At 40.8% G+C, this 20,950-nt stretch overlaps 1 protein-coding gene across 1 annotated transcript in view; it reads right to left on the reverse strand.

Moving 5' to 3' along the window:
- Nucleotides 1-276: 276 nt before the first annotated feature.
- The window catches only part of LOC121003905, a 37,122-nt gene continuing 16,448 nt past the window's right edge, over nt 277-20,950 (reverse strand). Inside the window, exons 2-7 of the mRNA XM_040435846.1 lie at nt 17,741-17,837; nt 14,207-14,515; nt 13,740-14,006; nt 8,481-8,609; nt 2,154-2,189; nt 277-1,602 (exon numbers count right to left, since the gene is read on the reverse strand). Coding sequence (XP_040291780.1) covers nt 1,544-1,602; nt 2,154-2,189; nt 8,481-8,609; nt 13,740-14,006; nt 14,207-14,515; nt 17,741-17,807 — 867 coding nt within the window. The 5' untranslated portion in view covers nt 17,808-17,837 and the 3' untranslated portion in view covers nt 277-1,543. The remainder of the gene's footprint in view (nt 1,603-2,153; nt 2,190-8,480; nt 8,610-13,739; nt 14,007-14,206; nt 14,516-17,740; nt 17,838-20,950) is intronic.

Raw genomic sequence — 20,950 nt, forward strand, 5'->3', positions numbered from 1 at the left:
GCTGCATGTAAATGCAACACTTCATCTCTACTAACGAGCAGGCAATTGTCAGAAGGGAACGTTTCCTTCGCAACAATCGTCTGCTCATCGGTCCAGTGTAAATGGGCTTTAAGTCTTAAGCCTTATTGCCTGTCCATCTGCAGCAAGTTTTATTGCTCTGTCTTATCTTGAGGATGTATCACCCCATGTACAAATAAATGTCTGTAACGTCTCACATTTATTTCTTAATACTTTAGTGGAAAATGCTCCTTCTTGTGGAGTGAAAAAAAATGGAACTGTATAATATATTTTGTTTATTCGATTCATATTTGATGCAGTACAAATATAGATGCAAAATATTCAGTTGTGTAATTGCAAACATACATGAGTGTGTGACTAGATATTTACAGTGTATATACATTAAGGTCAGTGCCTACTATTGGTTATTGACCTGGTCATTTTTGATATTGTTTTGGCTGATTAATTCCATATTTGTGATCATTTTTCTATATTTTTTATTTACATTTTCTATTGCGCACTCTTATACTTCTTTACACATATATTTACATATATGATTCCTATGTCTTATGGCATGATTTATATCAAGGGGTGGTGCCCCCACCAATGAAATAATCATGGCACCATCAGAGGAGAGCCTCTAAGAACCCCTTGTATATACATTAATTTATATGTTTTTTTCAGTGTTGCAATACATTTGCTGTATCTTACTGAAGGTGGCTTCGGTTTATAAAACCATTTCATGACATACAGATACTGTATAGAATACATAATTGAGACTTGACAAGATTCTCCAAATTTACTTTGTGATTTGTGATACAGCAGGCGCCAACTTACCAGCTGACACCACACCAGATGTATTGCTAAAATAGAGAAACCAGGACACATAATGATGTGAAACTCAATGCACTGCTTATGCTATGGATGATGCCAGGTACCAATTGTAAAGTTGGTGTTTCGCTGCATCTTTTGAAGTATTCTCAAAGTGAAGATTTTTTTGGGTGGATATATAAGGGTTGTCCGTAAGCAGTGCCACCCTTGTCCATAGACTGTGTTTGGTATGGCAGGACAACCCCATTGGAAGGAGGTGAAATACCAGGCACAGCAAATGCATAGATGTGACACTGTTTATAGAAAACTAGGTGACCATTTTTTTTATCCCGAACAAGCCCCCACCTTGGCACGTTGAAAGCCTAGCACAAGTCTGCAATTTATATCTGAGTTTGTTGGGCGATACAGTGGTAGAACTAGGAATATATTCCTTATTGAGAGATGGAATTTTTGTGGCAGGAAGAGGACATCCTAACCTATGGTGAGAGTGGATGAAGGTGACACGCGTAGAGGACAAATGCAAAAGGTGCCTTCAGGAAGAATAGAGAGGTTTCAACCTCATGCTGTAGGCATAGATGAGCAAATTTAAGGTCACCAAAGCAATTTCTATATCCAGCATAAAAAAAAGCATTCACTGTCCAATTAGCATGGGTCTCACAAGACATTTCCATAGAGTGGCAACATTTATCCCTTGATTCTCCATAGGTTATCTCCTTTACACAGGTGATGGTGGCACTAATGGTGGATGTGTTATGTTCTCTTCTTCAGGTGCCTCTGTTAGAAAACAAGGAACATACCATTAGGCAAGTTGCATATAACCCCTGATGTCTAATGTCTGATACAGAATGTTCTATCTAGGGTCATAAATTACATATCAGAGTAAATCTTCAACATCTTCTGTATTGAGTGGTGCTCCAAATGCTTTGGATGATTTTTGGATCATGGGTCATTGGGGTATATGAATGTCATAAAAGTGGGTTACTGTGGCCACTGTAGGGGTAATGTCTGGCCTTCTCTGTCAAAATCAGCTGTTTAACTGGGGTGCCAGGAGCCATATCTCCAGCAAACAGCGGATCACCATGACAGGTCCAATCTGAAAAGGGTCGAGGGTTGAGACCACCCAGTAAAGGATAATACAACTTTTTTTTTGTTTTAAGAGCAATTTGTGATTAATCTAAAAAGTTAATTTCTCGGCTTGTTGTTTCTTATGTGCTTTTGATCAATCTGATATCTCCTAAACTTATTGTAGGGGGTCCTTTTGTCCTTCTCTTTCTCTAGGGGTCCAACCTAACCTTAAACCTTAAATAACTAACTTTTTTACTCACTTTGATCTATGAGGGGTCCTTGTGAAAGACTTCGAGCTAGAAGGAATTAAAACACTTTGTAAGTGATATATGATGGTGATAATGAAGCAGGTATTTTTTTATTTTTAGAAATCATTAATTTTGCTTAATCATTATGATAAATGTTTCATTGGTTGAATGAATTTTTTATGTATTTTTTTTATTATTTTGATTGAGTGCAATTTTTTAAAACCATAATGTACCCTCCTATGTCTATAAAAAATGTAAAATGCTCAGGTATCTGTTAGGGGGTCCCTACGTCCCATAGGCATAACTGTAGAGGTTGCAGAGGTAGTGTTCACACCTGGGGCTGGTGCCTGAGTATATCCAAAAGGTCCTTCATAAGAAGACATCAGTATTATAAATGGCACAGGATAGATAGGTGGAGGGGAGAGGTCCATGAACTTCAAGTTATGCTTCTGGCCATGGACTACCAGTGAAAACTAAAAGATTGGGGGACCTTTTTTAGACCCAGGTCTGTCAATATTATAGGGCTTTGAGACTGCAATGTCTTGGCTGATGGGCACAGGTTAAAAAGGTAGCCTTGGGATAATGGGAGGACTTGGAACTTAAAGTGGCCCCATTTTGTAGGCAGGTTAAAATTAACAGAAGGTGGGGCAACACAAGTAGGTGGAGTCAACAATACCGTAGGGGAAAATACCATCCCGGCAGAACTACATAATTAGGGTTAGGAAAAAAGGAAGAGGGTTAATCCTGTACTCCTGTGGATGGAGATATAGGATACAGACGCAGGGCGCCAAGGGTGAAGGCCAAGGTGGAAAAAAGAATATTATAAGTAGAAGAAAATGTCCTGGGTAAGGGCAAAAATGAGAAATAGGAAGCTAAGGGAGAGCAAGGCAGCCGTAGGTGATGAACTATATGCGGAAGCGCTATATAGTGACAATATAGTAGAGAAAAGGAAAAAAAAATATATAATCACCAAATGGCGCCTAACTACTACCAGAATATGTTTATAGGGAATATACACTTTGTATAAGATATATATTAGATTATTTAAGACAAGTAAAAAATATATACAATAAGGTAGGGGGCTGTGTAAGCTTATTGATACAAACTAAATATAAATAGGTGCCCCTTACCAATAAAAAGTGGAACACTTAGTATTCAGTATCCATATGATTAGACTATCTGACATCCGGTTCTGACGTCCGGTGGATAGTATCAAAGGAAAGACAGTAAAAGGTATTTAAAATACGTATAAAACGGGTGCTATACACCACACTCACTTCACCAGGGAGGGGTGTAGTGGGATAAAGCTCAAGAAACCCAAAACAACCGCCTCCCTCGCCTGGCTCTCTCGTAGAATTGCTGGAAGATACGGCAGTCCAACACTTTGTACTTCTGGTATATTCCTTTAATTAGATCAGTCAGGTAAGCTCAACGCGTTTCGGGGAATAACAGACCCCTTCCTCAGGAGCAAGGTTCAGTGGAGACATTAACAATATAAAAAGTATTTTAGAAACAAACATCTATAAATTGCATATGGCTGTAATTCAAACAAATGGCGTTTTTGGCGCCAGAAAATTCGTCACTGTCACTTCTGGTCCCGGAAGTGACGTCGCTATCACAAAAAAAGAGACATAACATAACATACAAATGATTACATACAGAGAATATATAATACATAATAAGGATGCCGGTCCTATTGAAAAACATAAAAAAGAAAGGAGAGATGGAAGGTGCTGCCTATGTAAGCGCGGGCAGGCGGAGACTAGAGTTTCTGGAACGATGTCCGGGGTTCCGGCGTGTGAGCCGCAGTCACAAGAGGGGACGGGGTTATCTAGAGGTTCCTGTAGATGGAAAGCTAATTAAAAGGAGGCTTGGGTTTTCTATACTTCGGACCGCAGTATAAAACGCAGTATAAAACCAAATAAACTATACTGGATGGAGTCAAATGATTGTAAAATGGATATCCAATGAAAATAACCATTTTGAACATGTAACTAGCTTGGGGTATACGTGTCAGCACCTTTTGGTTTCAACTAAAGTTTAGAGTACACTAAGTATTAAATAACTATTTTTTTATGATGTTTCCTGCTGTGGGCCTCCCCCCCCCCTTTTTTTTTTTTACTTTTAACACTTATTTATTTATATTTATATATATGTATTCCTATTTCTATTATTACTAATATTCATAATGTAGAACATTTTTTATATATATATATTTATATATACAGTACAGACCAAAAGTTTGGACACACCTTCTCATTCAAAGAGTTTTCTTTCTTTTCATGACTATGAAAATTGTACAGGGTGGGCCATTTATATGGATACAATTTAATAAAATGGGAATGGTTGGTGATATTAACTTCCTGTTTGTGGCACATTAGTATATGTGAGGGGGGAAACTTTTCAAGATGGGTGGTGACCATGGCGGCCATTTGGAAGTCGGCCATTTTGAATCCAACTTTTGTTTTTTCAATAGGAAGAGGGTCATTTGACACATCAAACTTATTGGGAATTTCACAAGAAAAACAATGATGTGCTTGGTTTTAACGTAACTTTATTCTTTCATGAGTTATTTACAAGTTTCTGACCACTTAAAAAATGTGTTCAATGTGCTGCCCATTGTGTTGGATTGTCAATGCAACCCTTTTCTCCCACTCTTCACACACTGATAGCAACACCGCAGGAGAAATGCTAGCACAGGCTTCCAGGATCCGTAGTTTCAGGTGCTGCACATCTCGTATCATCTGAAGGCAATCGTCTATGCTGTGAAGATACGAGATGTGCAGCACCTGAAACTGCGGATACTGGAAGCCTGTGCTAGCATTTCTCCTGTGGTGTTGTTATCAGTGTGTGAAGAGTGGGAGAAGAGGGTTGCATTGACAATCCAACACAATGGGCAGCACATTGAACACATTTTATAAGTGGTCAGAAACTTGTAAATAACTCATGAAAGAATAAAGTTACGTTAAAACCAAGCACACCATTGTTTTTCTTGTGAAATTCCCAATAAGTTTTATGTGTCACATGACCCTCTTCCTATTGAAAAAACAAAAGTTGGATTCAAAATGGCCGACTTCAAAATGGCCGCCATGGTCACCACCCATCTTGAAAAGTTTCCCCCCTCACATATACTAATGTGCCACAAACAGGAAGTTAATATCACCAACCATTCCCATTTTATTAAGGTGTATCCATATAAATGGCCCACCCTGTAGATTCACACTGAAGGCATCAAAACTATGAATTAACACACATGGAATTATATATATATAACAAACAAGTGTGAAACAACTGAAAATATGTCATATTCTAGGTTCTTCAAAGTAGCCACCTTTTGCTTTGATTACTGCTTTGCACACTCTTGGCATTCTCTTGATGAGCTTAAAGAGGTAGTCCCCTGAAATGGTTTTCACTTCACAGGTGTGCCCTGTCAGGGTTAATAAGTGGGATTTCTTGCCTTATAAATGGGGTTGGGACCATCAGTTGCGTTGAGGAGAAGTCAGGTGGATACACAGCTGATAGTCCTACTGAATAGACGGTTAGAATTTGTATTATGGCAAGAAAAAAGCAGCTAAGTAAAGAAAAACGAGTGGCCATCATTACTTTAAGAAATGAAGGTCAGTCAGTCAGCCGAAAAATTGGGAAAAGTTTGAAAGTAAGGGCTATTTGACCATGAAGGAGAGTGATGGGGTGCTGCGCCAGATGACCTGGCCTCCACAGTCACCGGACCTGAACCCAATCGAGATGGTTTGGGGTGAGCTGGACCGCAGAGTGAAGGCAAAAGGGCCAACAAGTGCTAAGCATCTCTGGGAACTCCTTCAAGACTGTTGGAAGACCATTTCAGGGGACTACCTCTTGAAGCTCATCAAGAGAATGCCAAGAGTGTGCAAAGCAGTAATCAAAGCAAAAGGTGGCTACTTTGAAGAACCTAGAATATGACATATTTTCAGTTGTTTCACACTTGTTTGTTATGTATATAATTCCACATGTGTTAATTCATAGTTTTGATGCCTTCATAGTCATGAAAATAAAGAAAACTCTTTGAATGAGAAGGTGTGTCCAAACTTTTGGTCTGTACTGTATATATATATATATATATATATATATATATATATACACACACATGTGTATATGTTTTTTATATTTGTTTCCATAATATCCATTAGAGTGCTCTGGTATCTACTTTTTAACCCAAAGTGTTAACCTTTATGAATTTTTTATAATTTTTTATAATGTTTATTAGTCTTTCCTTCTCATGCTGACACGTATACCCCAAGCTAGTTACATGTTCAAAATGGTTGAATGGTTATTTTTATTAGATATCCATTTTACAATCATTTGACTCCATCCAGTATAGTTACTTTGGTTTTATACTGCGTTTTAGACTGCGGTCCGAAGTATAGAATACCCAAGCCTCCTTTTCATTAGCGCTCCATCTACAGGAACCTCTAGATAACCCCGCCCCCTCTTGTGACTGCGGCTCACACGCTGGAACCCCGGACATCGTCCGAGGTGGAACGCACCTCCGGCCTATGCGTTCCAGAAACCGGAACTCTAGTCTCCGCCTGCCCGCGCTTACATAGGCAGCACTTTCCATCTCTCCTTTCCTTTTTATGTTTTTCAATAGGACCGGCATCCTTATTATGTATTATACAAATGATTACATACAGAGAATATATGTTATGGTATGTCTCTTTTTTTGTGATAGCGACGTCACTTCCGGGACCGGAAGTGACAGTGCCGAATTTTCTGGCGCCAAAAACGCCATTTGTTTGAATTACAGCCATATGATATTTATAGATGTTTGTTTCTAAAATACCTTTTATATTGTTAATGTCTCCACTGAACCTTGCTCCTGAGGAAGGGGTCTGTTATTCCCCGAAACGCGTTGAGCTTACCTGACTGATCTAATTAAAGGAATATACCAGAAGTACAAAGTGTTGGACTGCCGTATCTTCCAGCAATTCTACGAGAGAGCCAGGCGAGGGAGGCGGTTGTTTTGGGTTTCTTGAGCTTTATCCCACTACACCCCTCCCTGGTGAAGTGAGTGTGGTGTATAGCACCCGTTTTATACGTATTTCAAATACCTTTTACTTTCTTTTCTTACGTCAGAACCGGATGTCAGATAGTCTAATCATATGGATACTGAATACTAAGTGTTCCACTTTTTATTGGTAAGGGGCACCTATTTATATTTAGTTTGTATCAATAAGCTTACACAGCCCCCTACCTTATTGTATATATTTTCTACTTGTCTTATATAATCTAATATATATCTTATACAAAATGTATATTCCCTATAAACATATTCTGGTAGTAGTTAGGCGCCATTTGGTGATTTCTTTTATTAATTTTTTTCCCTTTTTTCAGGACTACATAACACAGTGTAGCACAATATACTGCACCAAAAGCTGGCCCTCTGTGGTGGCCATCAATAGCTACCATCTTCTGTCCTCCTCCTCCAGTTGTCTATGGAGAAGGGGGCTTAGGAGGTGAGGTGCGGGCCAAAGCAGTTGAATTCAGGAGGGCATGTCTGGTTGCTGGCTGGGTACCTGATTCTCACAGCGTTAATTACTACTGAGAGCTCATTATGTACCCAGTCAGCGGCAGAGAGGTGGACTCAGGTGGCTGCAGGTTTTAGACCTTTAATATTGTTTTAAGACAAAGTTGATTAAGGCCTCATGGAGCCTGTTGGGCCTGTAGGGCAGCACATGGAGCCCCTGTGTCTCAGTACTACCCTAGAGGTAGCATTCCTTGTGCCGCCATATGATGTCTACCTATGGCACCGCCTATCTCCATAATATGCCACAAACTGTATGCTTCTGAATAAAATCGGTGGCATAGGGAGGTACAGTAGCTCTCCACAGGACTCTGGTATGGTAGAACCTAAAACTCGTAGAAGGCCACATTAGGGTCACGATATTGAGAGTGTAAGATTAGAATTTAAGAATTAGATTAGAATTTAATTTGAAACCAAAAATTTGCAAACCAAAGAAAACAAAAAATGATGTGATTATAAATTTCAGTAATGTTGCACTTTATACTGTATATAATTTACAGGTTTTTTAGTTTACGGATGGGTGTTTTTGGAAAAGTCATAGCACAGCGCATATACCTGGTAGTGGCTCCTCCTGGTACTACAGTAGGGCTCCATGCTATTTACTTTCATTTACTTTGAGCTGCAGTTCCAGGTATAACCACTCCCAAATATACAGCGCTGTGCTTGGTAATAGTGAAGCTGATCAGCCAGGATGCTGGCCATCACCAGCTATGGATGGCCATCAATAAGTAAAAAAAAAAAAAACTCTGTGAATGATGTAAAACATGGAATATACTTACCTCTCATAATGTTCCTATTCCTTCTTTTTAGTAGGTAACCGAACGCAGCAGCGACCAAAGCGACAGCCAGTAGAACGAGGACTATTGACAGAGTTGGACTCTTGCTGCCTAATAGTGTAGAAACTGCTCCTAATAAAAAGGTGACAATATAAGAATTTTAGGGGACATTTATGAAGACTGGAGATGTAGACGCTGCGCTGCCGATTCATCCACCTAATTTATGTAGAGGCGCCAGCGGACTTTACACATGTCTAAATCTACAACAGCTCGCTTGCTGGCGTAGAGTTAGACCATTTTCTATGCCTAAGGCCTCTTGCACACGAACGTGTGCTGCCCGTTGCCGTATTGCGGACCGTATATGTGGATCTGCAATAAACGGGCACCGTTCCGTGTGCATTCCGCATCACGGATGCGGACCCATTGACTTGAATGGATCTTCAAATCCGGAGACTACGCAGTGCTTCTGTGGTGTTCCGTTCCGTAAAAAGATAGAACTTGTCCTATCTTTTTTCGGAATGACGGATCGCGGACCCCATTCATGTGAATGGGGTCGCGATCCGCATGCGGCTGGCCCAGGGTCTGTGCCTGTGCATTGCGTACTGGAATTTGCGGCCCGCAGCACGGGCACGGAGCCATTACGTTGGTATGCAAGAGGCCTAAAACAGGCGTAGAAAATGATAAATGAGCCCTTTTCCCCACCCACATCATGCCCCCTTTTTTAGACCTGACGTGAGCGACAGAAAAGGGGATAAAGTTGCAGATTGGTTCGGCTGCTTCGCCGAATTTTACCAAAAAATTCACTGTGTGACGAATTACTTCGTCACGAAGTGCATTTTTTGTAAGTAGTGGGTGCAATGACAGGGAGCAGCAATTGTATATTACAGTGTAAAATACAAATTAAATTCATAAAATCATACTTACCCTTATCCATTTGATCTTGAAGAGCCAGCCTGCTACCATCTTGATTGTAGATACAGCGTGAAATCTCGCGCGGCCAGTGATGGCGTCATCACGTCGGCCGGCGTGGTGACGTCATACGTCACCGCTCATGGGATTTTGCGCGGGATCTTCAATCAAGATGGTGGCAAGCTGGCTCTTCTCATTCAAACGGATGAGGTAAGCATGATTTATTAATTTTTTTTAACCCATTTCAGGGAAAATTGATTAGTTACCATGAAGCACAAGTAAATTCTGTTTCGCGGCGAATCTAATTTTCCCTGAAATTCGGATGGAATTCAACTTAGTCAGGTTCGATTTGCTCAACACTAGAAATGAGTATTGAACATGTCACCAATTTTCTAAGTAAATCTATTTCTGAAAGTGCTATTGACATGAAATTCTCTCCAGATGTCTGTAACAATCCTTCTAATCCACACGGGCAAAGAAATCAGACCATAGATGTCCATAAGTTATGTGTAATAACGAGAAATGACTCAGGGAAAAAATATTGAACACAAGAAGAAAGAGAGGTGCAAAAATCCATGGGAAGTCATGACACCAGCTGACATCTATCAGTAATTAGAAAGCAATCCCACCACATGAAAAATAATATCAACTGGTTCAAACTGGTGTCCATTACCAAGGTGCACACCAGAAACATCTCATGATGGTAAAACCAATGCGCTCTTCTCAAGACTTTCGCAACTTTATTGTTTGAAAACATACTGATGGCCTTGATTACAGAAGAACTTCTAAACTACTAAAGGTTCCAGTAAGCACTATTGAGGCCATAATACGGAAGTGGAAAGAACATAATTTCACCATAAACCGGCTACGACCAGGTGCTCTCGCAAGATTTCAGACAGAGAAGTGAAAAGAATTATCAGAAGAGTTCTCCAAGAGCCATGGACCACCTGTGGAGAGCTACAGAAACAATAAGTAATGCACTCTACCTCCGTGGCCTGTATGCACGTTGACCACTCAAGACTTCATTGCTGAACAAAAAGCACGTTCAAGCGCGCTTAAAGTTTGCTCAACAACCTTTAGACAAGCCTGTGAAATCCTGGGAGAATAGAGTCTGGTCAGAGGAGACCAAAATTGAACTCTTTGGAGGCCATAATACACACCATGTTTGGAGGCCAAAATGCACTGTATATCACCCCAAAAACACCATACCAACAAGTTTGAGGTGGGAATATCATGGTGTGGGGCTGTTTTTCAGGATATGGCACTGGCAAACTTCATATAATTGAAGGAAGGATGAATAGACAAAATTACGAGACATTCTTGATAGAAATCTGCTGCCATCTACCAGGATGATGAAGATGAAACGAGTGTGGGCATTTCGGCAAGACAATGATCGCAAACACACAGCAGAAGAAAATAAAGCTGCTAGAATGGCCCGGCCTATCACCGGACCTGAATTCAATCGACAATCTATGGAAGGAACTAAAGCTTAGACTTCATAGAAGGAGCCCAAGGAACCTTCAGGATTTGAAGAGCATTTGTGTGGAAGAATGGGCCAAAATCACACCCGAGGAATGCATGCGACTAGGGTCTCCGTACAGGAGACATCTTGAAGCTGTCATCACCAACAAAGGCTTTGTATGAAGTATTAAAGGGGTTCTTCCCATCACAGACAATGGGAGCATATCGCTAGGATATGCCCCCATTGTCTGATAGGTGCAGGTCCCACCTCTGGGACCCGCACCTACGAGAACAGAGCGGGGAAATTAATGGAGGGCGCACTGCTGGCTCAGATATTTTCGTCTGCCTCATAGAAATGAATGGGAGCAGGGGCCGCGCGTGCGTGGTGCGCTCCCATTCACTTGTATAGGAGCAGCGCTTGGTGGTGGACGGACCCGGGAAAACCTGGGGTCCTCCAGCCACACCTCTCCCCGCTCTGTTCTTCTTGTAGGTACGGGTTCCAGAGGTGGGACCTGCACTTATCAGACAATGGGGTCATGTCCTAGTGATACTCCCCCATTGTATGTGATGGGAATACCCCTTTACATACATTTCAGGAAGCATGTTCAATATTCTTTCTGTGACATTTCTCGTTATTACACATAAATTAATTTCAGGACATCTATGGTCTGATTTCTTTGCCCGTGTGGACTGGATGGGTTGTTACCGACATCTGGTGAGAATTTTACGTCAATAGCACATTTAGAAATATATTTACTTAGAAAATTGATGACGTGTTCAATACTTATTTCACCCGCTGTATAGCTGACTTTATTTATATAATGTTGGTAATTTTTCAGCACTGTTTGGCGGTACCTTTATATAGTTATTATGTGGCGCTGCTTCTTGTGAAGCCATGTGCTATACAGTATATTTTGTGCTAGTGTATGGTGATGGCAGCACTATATAGAAGAGTTCTTTCAGCAACGGTATGAAAACTATTTGGTTGGTGTACAGTATGGCACTATTTGAGCACCGTACTGTGTGGCGCTCATACACTTACACTGTTTGATATGGGTATTTGCTCACTGTAGGTTGGTATTTGAGCACTGCATAGTAGTATTTACATAGCCAGTGTTTGGTACCATTTTATATGTGCAGTTTATAGAGGTGGCGGAATTATATAGTATTGTCATTTAGGCAGCAGTATTATTTGGCCTCTAGATGGCACTATCGTCCAGACACTATACTGTACTATGCATATACTTAGGAACTATTTGGTATGGTTATTTTTTCTGTGTGTTGCTATTTGAGCACTATATGGTAGTATTTAGACAGGTGGTACTGTGGATTATTCAGTATATTACTTTTGCAGTGTACAGTGGTGGTGGCACTGTATAGTACAGTTCTTTAGACAACAACATGGAAACCTTATTTGTCCAGTGTACAGTATGGTACTATGTAAGCACCATAACGTATGACGCTTACACTGATGCACCATATTTGTGTAGTGTATAGAGGTGGTGGTATTAGATAGCATGCTATTTAGGCAGTTGCATGGCACTATTAATCGGGCACCATGCTGTATTATGCTTGTACACATATTTTTGTATGGTTCTGTTTCCATTTGATCACTGTATGGCAGTTTTTGGTGTGGTGACAAGCACCGTTTAACAAAACAATAACGAACACAGGTGCACTCTGCAGTAATACTAAATCCTCAAACTGATTTTAAAATTGAGAGATTAGTCAACATGTCCCACCTACAGTTTTCCATCTACAGGTCACATTAAGGTGCACCTGTGAGGCCTGGGACATATCAGCAAGTCTTGAGTGGGACTCACAGACTCCTCCCTCCTCCCATTGCAGGCATGGCCACATGCTGGAGGTAACTGGTGAGTTGTTTGTGAGTCGGCCCAATGCTCCTGTAATTTGCCCACTGGCTCCTGGTATTGCCCATATGGCTCAGGTTGGAGAGTGTAGGGTCCCGGGCTACTTGAGAAACCTTGTCGCGGTGTCCGGGCTTAAGACATGTTCTACACCGTGGGACATGTTGACTAATCTCTCAATTTTAAAATCAGTTTGAGGATTTAGTGATACTGCAGAGTGCACCTGTGTTCGTTATTGTTTTGTTATATTGTTATATTAATTATTACATCCGCACTTGTTACCTTGTGTAGGATGTCTATTGTGGTACTTGTGGTTCGCTGCGGGCATCCTCCATTGTATGCATTTTGCTGGGGATTGCCATTAGCAACGGGCCACAAATGCAGGATCTGCTCCCCTATATATATGCACAACTGCATGTGGGTTTGAAGCACCTCCTGCTAATGCCAACCTGTCTTCTTAGTTTGTAGACAAGCACCGTTTACTATATTATTTGGAGGTGGTGGGACTATATATAGCATTTTTATTTAGGCAGCTATATGGCAATATTAATTGGGAAACATACTTTATTATGCTTATTCAGAAATTTTTTGTATGGTTATGTTTCTTTATATGTTGGCATTTAATCACCGTATGGTGAGTTTTTACTTAGGCAGTATGTGGTGACAAGCACCATTCACTATATTATTTGTGGTGTATAAAGGTGGTGGGACTATATATAGCATTGTTATTTAGGCAGCTATATGGCAATATTAATTGGGCAATATACTGTATTATGCTTATTCAGACATTTTTGTATGTTTATGGTTTTCTGTATGTTACCATTTGAGCACAATATGGCAGTATTTATTTAGGCGGTATATGGCACTACTACTTGTGGTACCAGGCATTATATTACTCTTGCAGTGTATGGTGGTGCTGTTTAGACAACTATATTAGTTGGCCAATGTATGGCAGTATTTGGGCCGTAATAAAAAGTTCCTTGTGTCTCCTCTCAAGACTCAAGCAGAAGATGGGGGTATTCACCTAAGGTTCTTGGGAAGCATGAATCCTTATATATGCCATCTGGGTAAGAGACAGAACAGCAGATAACATTATCCTTGATCTCCTCTGACAATTTTAGAGAACTCCATAACTCAAAATAAGTCCCTTTTTCCAGTTTCTCTGTTTTAGCCGAAGGGTAGATCTTTCTATGGTCATCCATCCAGACGATCGATGCATTCTTTTCAGTCTCTGCTTCACATACAAGTTCTTTTGTTTCCTCGCTGGTATTAATCTTTGGTTTGCATATACCTTGGTAGAAAATAGCAAGAAACATAAGATGTGATAGATACAGTAACTTACATTGGGGTAGCTCCAGTGAAGGCTGGTTGAGGGTTGGTCCACAGGTGATGACTTGTGGTTAAGTCTCAAAGTAATGGTTTCTTTTTTTGGTAATCTACACATTTTTCCTACTAAAACAGTATAAAAAGAGTATTCAAAAATTTTCTTACCAGAAACATTGATGGTGATGGTTCCTGGGTAGTATCCTGCTGGTCCAGCCACATACAGATTATATTTTAATGTATCAGTAAACTTGACGTCATAGAGGGTAATCTTCACCTCCTTTTCTGTACCTTCAATGAAAATTTTTCTATCTTCAGTGAATAGCTCGTTTTTCGTAGGCAGATCGCTTTCGAGCAAAATGACATTATCCTCAATCCTCTTCAAGCGGATTTTCTCAAGTGGGTGGGTCGGGGTACAAGTCATGGTTACGGTCTCTCCACATTCCCAAGTCTCAGTACTGCATTCGAGATAAAGTACTAGAAAACAACAAAAGAGGAGAAACATTAAGGTTCTTATTCTAATCGCTAAGAAGCCACCACATGGTAGACATCTAAAACTTTACTGAACTCTTGGCGGATGACACTATGAACATATACAATCATGCACAAAGATCTCCCGTCAGTGCTCTCCAGTTTGCTAGTGAATCCCTAAACTTTGGAGTTCTACTAACATTCAGGTCAAAAATCCAACATGGTAGATCTTCCATTGGCGATGGGTCTATCAAACAAAAGTAAGTGACCAATGAACCGCCCACGATGATACATTTTGGACCTCTAAATACCTGTCTAAAATTTAGTTCAACATTTCTCTCCTCCAGATGGTTGAAAACGGTTTCTCTAGTGCCACCTATAGGTGGTTACTCCATAAATCAATCTTCGGTCGGGTATTTAGCTGACTAAACTTACTTAAAGGGGTTATTCCATGACTAATGTAAATAATGAAAATCAGGCATCAGATGGTACATGACAATCTCTTTCTAACAAAGCTATAACCAGCCCTGCACCTCACATGGATCCAGAGATCTCCACATTCATTGCTCTGCTAGATTTATATCAAGCTGACAGCTAAAGGGGAGTGTCTTTTCTGCTGCAGCTCAGGGGGCGTGTCCATGCTCTCCCTATCACAGCTCAGGGGGCGTGTCCATGGTCTCCCTATCACAGCTCAGGAGGAAGTTGAAAGATGGAACTGAGCATGTGCGGCCATCTCACTGAGCAGAACAAAGAAATGAGAAAAAGAACAACCAGCAGGTGGTGCTACACAGATACATTTTACTGAATAACTCAGCGGCCATGCCAACATTTTAATTACATGCAATTACAAAAGTATTCAGATCCAGGCACTGGTGTGAAAACTGTAGAATATTTTTTGTGGGGCAACCCCTTTAAAAAGGCTCAGACGGGTGTAAATAATTAAAATAAGTCGTACCTACCTTGCCGATTCTGTGCTGCCACTTCTAGGTCCCCCACCGCTACCAGGAAATAACCACTCACCCAATCATTGGCTACAGTAGTGACTCACCTCAGCCAGTGATTGGCTGAGTGGTAATTTCCTGTATGTGAAAAGGGACAGGAAGCAGAGACTAGCAGGGGATCAAGAAGCATCGGAAAGAGAGCGGAGGAGGAACGGTAAGGTGCGGTGAATATGACTTTTTTAATTATATTCGACACTCTGAGCATTTTAAAAAAAATATCAAGGGGAAATATATTATTGATGAAAATAGTGCTTTTAATTAGGCATGGGTAACAGAAATGGCGCCACTATTAACCACAGGCTGTATCTGGTATTGCAGCTCAGCTATTTCCATTTGAATACTGCAATATCAGTCACGTCCAAGGAGTGATGCTGTTATATAAAGATAATACTCTCATAAAATGTGTGATAATGTGTTAACAGGACAAAGGGAAGCAAAATACTGATCCATTATGTAATGCCTCGTTCCAGGTCTGAGGGGGTAGATCATGACTCAAAATGCAGCAAAGATAAGTCATGCAGCATCCCTTCAAGCCCTGCACTAGGCATTTCACAGTGTGTCAGTTTTTTTTTTTTTTACCTGGAATGTTCCTTTAAATCATATCAGCAATCCATGTCAGAGGACACCTAGTGGTAGAAATAAGTATTGCAGTCACTTGCATTTTTCTTTGAAGTGTGGAAAATAATAAAAAATGATTTAAAGACAATTTACTAATGATTAATGTACTTCCATTAAGGATGAGTGTGGCCATAGCGTTGTAGCCTTAGTGAAGTAGCTTAATGGACCTGTCCTTGGCTTGTACTGCTGTTACCAATGGGCCAGACAGAAGTTGTCCCATGAAAAACATTCTACATTTTTCAACCTCAGAATCAGAATACTTTTGTAATTTCATGTAATTAATAATGTAGTATCACCACTGAGTTATTTAAAATATTCTATTTGTAAAGCGCTTTTCCTTATTTCTCTGTCCACCTCAGTAACATCGTTGAGGTGGACGCACATGCTCAGTGCTACCCTTTAACTATCACCAGCTGTATTTACTGTTATAACCTGTTGACACCTACAAGGAGAGAGCTGTGGTGGAAAGGACACACCCGTGAGGTGCCAGCTTGAAGAAAATCTAGCAGAGAAACTGGAGCAGTGAATGGCATCTCTAAAAGAAGGAAGAGGGACACTATGTGAGGCGCGAGAAGCGTGCTGCAGCAATTTTTCCGCACTAGGCCATGCCTCTAACTCCGCCCAAAACATAACTAAACACCTAACCCCACCCAGTCCCCTAAATGCCCCCACATAGTAATTATTCCCCATTTATGCTACCACACAGTATTTATGTAAGCATTGTGCCCCCTCACAGTAGTAATGCCCAGATATGTGCCCCCTCACAGTAGTTATGCCCAGATATGTACCCCCTCACAGTAGTTATGCCCATATATGTGCCCCCTCATAGTAGTGATGCCCAGATATGTGCCCCCTCACAGTAATATGCCCAGGATTGTGCCCCCTCATAGTAACATGCCCAGGATTGTCCTCCATCAAAGTAATAGGCCAAGTTATGTCCCCTCACAGTAATATGCCCAGGATTGTGCCCCCTCACAGTAATATGGCCAGGATTGTGCCCCCTCACAGAAATATGCCCAGCTGTTCCCCCTCACAGAAATATGGTCAGGATTGTGCCCCCTTACTGTAATATGGCCAGGATTGTGCCCCCTCACAGTAATATGCCCAGTTTCGACCTCTCACAGAACTATGCCCAGCTGTGCCCCCTCACTGGAAGTAAAAATAAAAAAACTCCACATACTCACCTCCTCCAGCAGCAGCAGCAGCACACATCGACTGCTCTGGTCTGTGTAGGAGGAGGAGCAGCGGCTGACTGCCCCGCCCCCTGCACAGACTAGCAGTGTGGAGCCTTAGGGAGGAATGATAGAGCAGGGAGCTGACCGCTGAAGCAGGGACAGCTGCCTGAGAGTAGGGCATACCTCCCCCGTACTGGGACAGCAGGACAGCCACTAAAATCCGGGACAGTTGGGAGGTATGGGTACAGGGCTGGTTCTAGTTTTGTTATAAAGAGGTTGTCATGTACTATATGATGTCTGATTTTCATCTTAATGAATTGATCATGACGTAACCCCTTTAGGTTTCCTTCAGACATCTGGACCAGATGTGATTCCAACCTGGAAACCTCCTCCTATAGCTGCACCGGTGATGTCCCAGATAAGTACGGTATACTTACAACCATTGCAAAATAGTCCATGGAGGATGATCATTAGGCAAAATGAAATTTTTTGTCCCCAGACCATTTCAGATGTTTTTGAATTGTAGATGTGAAACTGCAGAGAGAGAGAAAAAAACCCACCAAATTATTAAGTAATGCTGCACGGAAGTAAATGTAAATGGTTCTCAAATGTGGGGGAAGGGTGACTATGAGGGAAGGATCAGCATCAGCAGTGGACAAGCACTGTTATTAGATTACCCTATTAGTGGAGCTCATATGATTACTGTATGTTGTATTTGAGTAAGTAGTATATGGCGGTATTGTGTAGCTCTGCTACTTAGGCACTGTGCTGGTGGCACTGTATAGCATTGGTCTATGTAAGGCACTATTATTTGGGCACCATACTCTATGGCACTTATTAGGCACTGTTTGCTATGGCTATATGGATCGTACACCATATGTGCGGTCAGAAGGCACCATGGTTAACCATCTATCTATTGCTACCGTTTACACGATCGCTAATCTATAGGTGTCTGAGACAGGTCAGAATCTGGAGAGAATGTGTGTCAAAGAGGCTGCAAACATGACCTTCTTATACAGTGATCTATGCTGCTATTATACCTTTATACGTCTCCAGATATTAGTTTCGGTTATTGAAGGAGCTCGACTAGAAAACAACCTCATGATCGATAAGTAAAATCGTGAGTGCAGCTCTGGAGTATAATACAGGATGTAACTCAGGATCAGTACAGGATAAGTAATGTAATGTATGTACACAGTGACTGCACCAGCAGAATAGTGGGTGCAGCTCTGGAGTATAATACAGGATATAACTCAGGATCAGTAAAGGATAAGTAATGTAATGTATGTACACAGTGACTCCACCAGTAGAATAGTGAGTGCAGCTCTGGAGTATAATACAGGATGTAACTCAGGATCAGTACAGGATAAGTACTGTAATGTATGTACACAGTGACTCCACCAGCAGAATAGTGAGTGCAGCTCTGGAGTATAATACAGAATGTAACTCAGGATCAGTACAGGATAAGTAATGTAATGTATGTACACAGTGACTGCACCAGCAGAATAGTGAGTGCAGCTCTGGAATATAATACAGGATGTAACTCAGGATCAGTACAGGATAAGTACTGTAATGTATGTACACAGTGACTACCAACAGAATAGTGAGTGCAGCTCTGGAGTATTATTCATGATGTAACTCAGGATCAGTACAAGTTAAGTAATGTAATGTATGTACACAGTGACTGCACCAGCAGAATAGTGAGTGCAGCTCTGGAGTGTAATACAGGATATAACTCAGGATCCATAAAAGATAATTAATGTACATACACAGTGACTGAACTTTGTATGTTCACTATATCTATTTGTATATTGTAAAAAGTGTACTTTTATAGTTGCTTTTATTGTGTATGAAACTTGCTCTAAGTGTGAGAAAATTGATGAGTTTACTTCTACGAAATGGGCAATTGTGGACGGTTTTATTAACTTTCCTTCTCAGATAACATTTTCAGCCTTTGACCTGTGAGATACAACACATTGTAATCATACTTCCTTACGTAATGCATCACCTACATTTACAATGTGCGGATGGATGAGTCCCTCCACCAGCCGCTCTGGGTAATAGAGTGTGGACTGGGAGATCCAAGCTAGACCCTTTATCTGAGCTATAAGGGCTTTGGGCAATCATATTCATCATTGGGCAAAAAGGGGTTATTGCTTTTGGGCCACCATGTATAACCTGAAGGGCTGGGGGACTATTGTGGATACTGAAAGAAGAAGAGAGGGAGCACTGCTGTGACAACTGAGGGAAAAGGGGGCACCGTTGTGTCTACTGGGGGGAAGTGTTATGACTATGGAGATAAGGCAATGCTATAACTATGGCTTTGGGTTTCGGGGAATATGAGAAGGTCCTGCTGTAACTACTGGGGGAGAAGGCTCTGCTGTGAGTGACTATTGTTGGAAAGCTTTACGCACCGTTAGAAGGTGGTGGACAATGTTGTGAGAAGAGATTCCATGGACTTTGGTAACTTCACTATAAACTATTATTATCTGTTTATTGCCTTCAGTAAAAACTCTACAATAACATTTCATGAGTGGTAACGTGCATAATAAGGAGCAATGACCTGTTCTGACAGGTAAAGGAGGATCACACGTCACTCAATGGCTGATCCAAGTCAGGATCTACAGAGGAATAGACAGACCGCAAATGCCCGAAGCTGGCCTCAGTACAAGGGCACCTACAGACGAGTCCTTAGAGACACAAACAATACAAACGCTGCTGAGCCACAAGTTCCAGAACGTAGCTGTTAAACAACAGGACAAACTAGAAATGTTTTTTTGTTTGTTTGTTCTAGTTCATGTAACACTTGGAATCCCTCCCCGTGTATTGATGAGAATCCAAGGTTGTCTGTATACAACGTCTACCATCTGGATGTAATACTATGCAGTGCTGTATTCTCCTGTATGTTTGGTAGAGCTGAAAAACTCCGTAGGGCTGGCTTGGTGCTATGGCCCATGTCTCTCCTCACCATCCTTCGTATCTTAATTAGAGACAAGAAAAGGAAGCGAGCAGAACATGGCAGCGGGTGCTGGCTCCCACAGAGGGGCAGCGGCTGGGGAGGTATTTTGCGCTGATCTTTGGTATTCGGGTTTGCTGGGGCAGTATTTTATGCTGCACTATGGCATTTCTAACCATCCTACTAATCTGCCTACATGTGTCGAGCCAGCCCACTTACAGCATACGGTCACTTTTACTGTTTTTCCAGGGCCATTTTAATTTCTCCTGTCTATCTATCTATCTATCATCTATCTATCATCTATCTATCATCTATCTTTCTATTATCTATCTATCTATCTATTATATATTATCTATCTATTATCTATCTATCTATCATCTATCTATTATCTATCTATCTATTTATCTATCTATCTATCTATCTATCTATCATCTATCTATCATCTATCTATCATCTATCTTTCTATTATCTATCTATCTATCTATTATATATTATCTATCTATTATCTATCTATCTATCATCTATCTATTATCTATCTATCTATCTATCTATCTATCATCTATCTATTATCTATCTATCTATCTATCTATCTATCTATCTATTATCTATCTATCTATCTATCTATTTATCTATCTATCTATTATCTATCTATCTATCTATCTAATATCTATCTAATATCTATCTATTATCT

The sequence above is a fragment of the Bufo bufo genome, chromosome 6, assembly GCF_905171765.1.
Source record: "Bufo bufo chromosome 6, aBufBuf1.1, whole genome shotgun sequence".
NCBI lineage: Eukaryota > Metazoa > Chordata > Amphibia > Anura > Bufonidae > Bufo > Bufo bufo.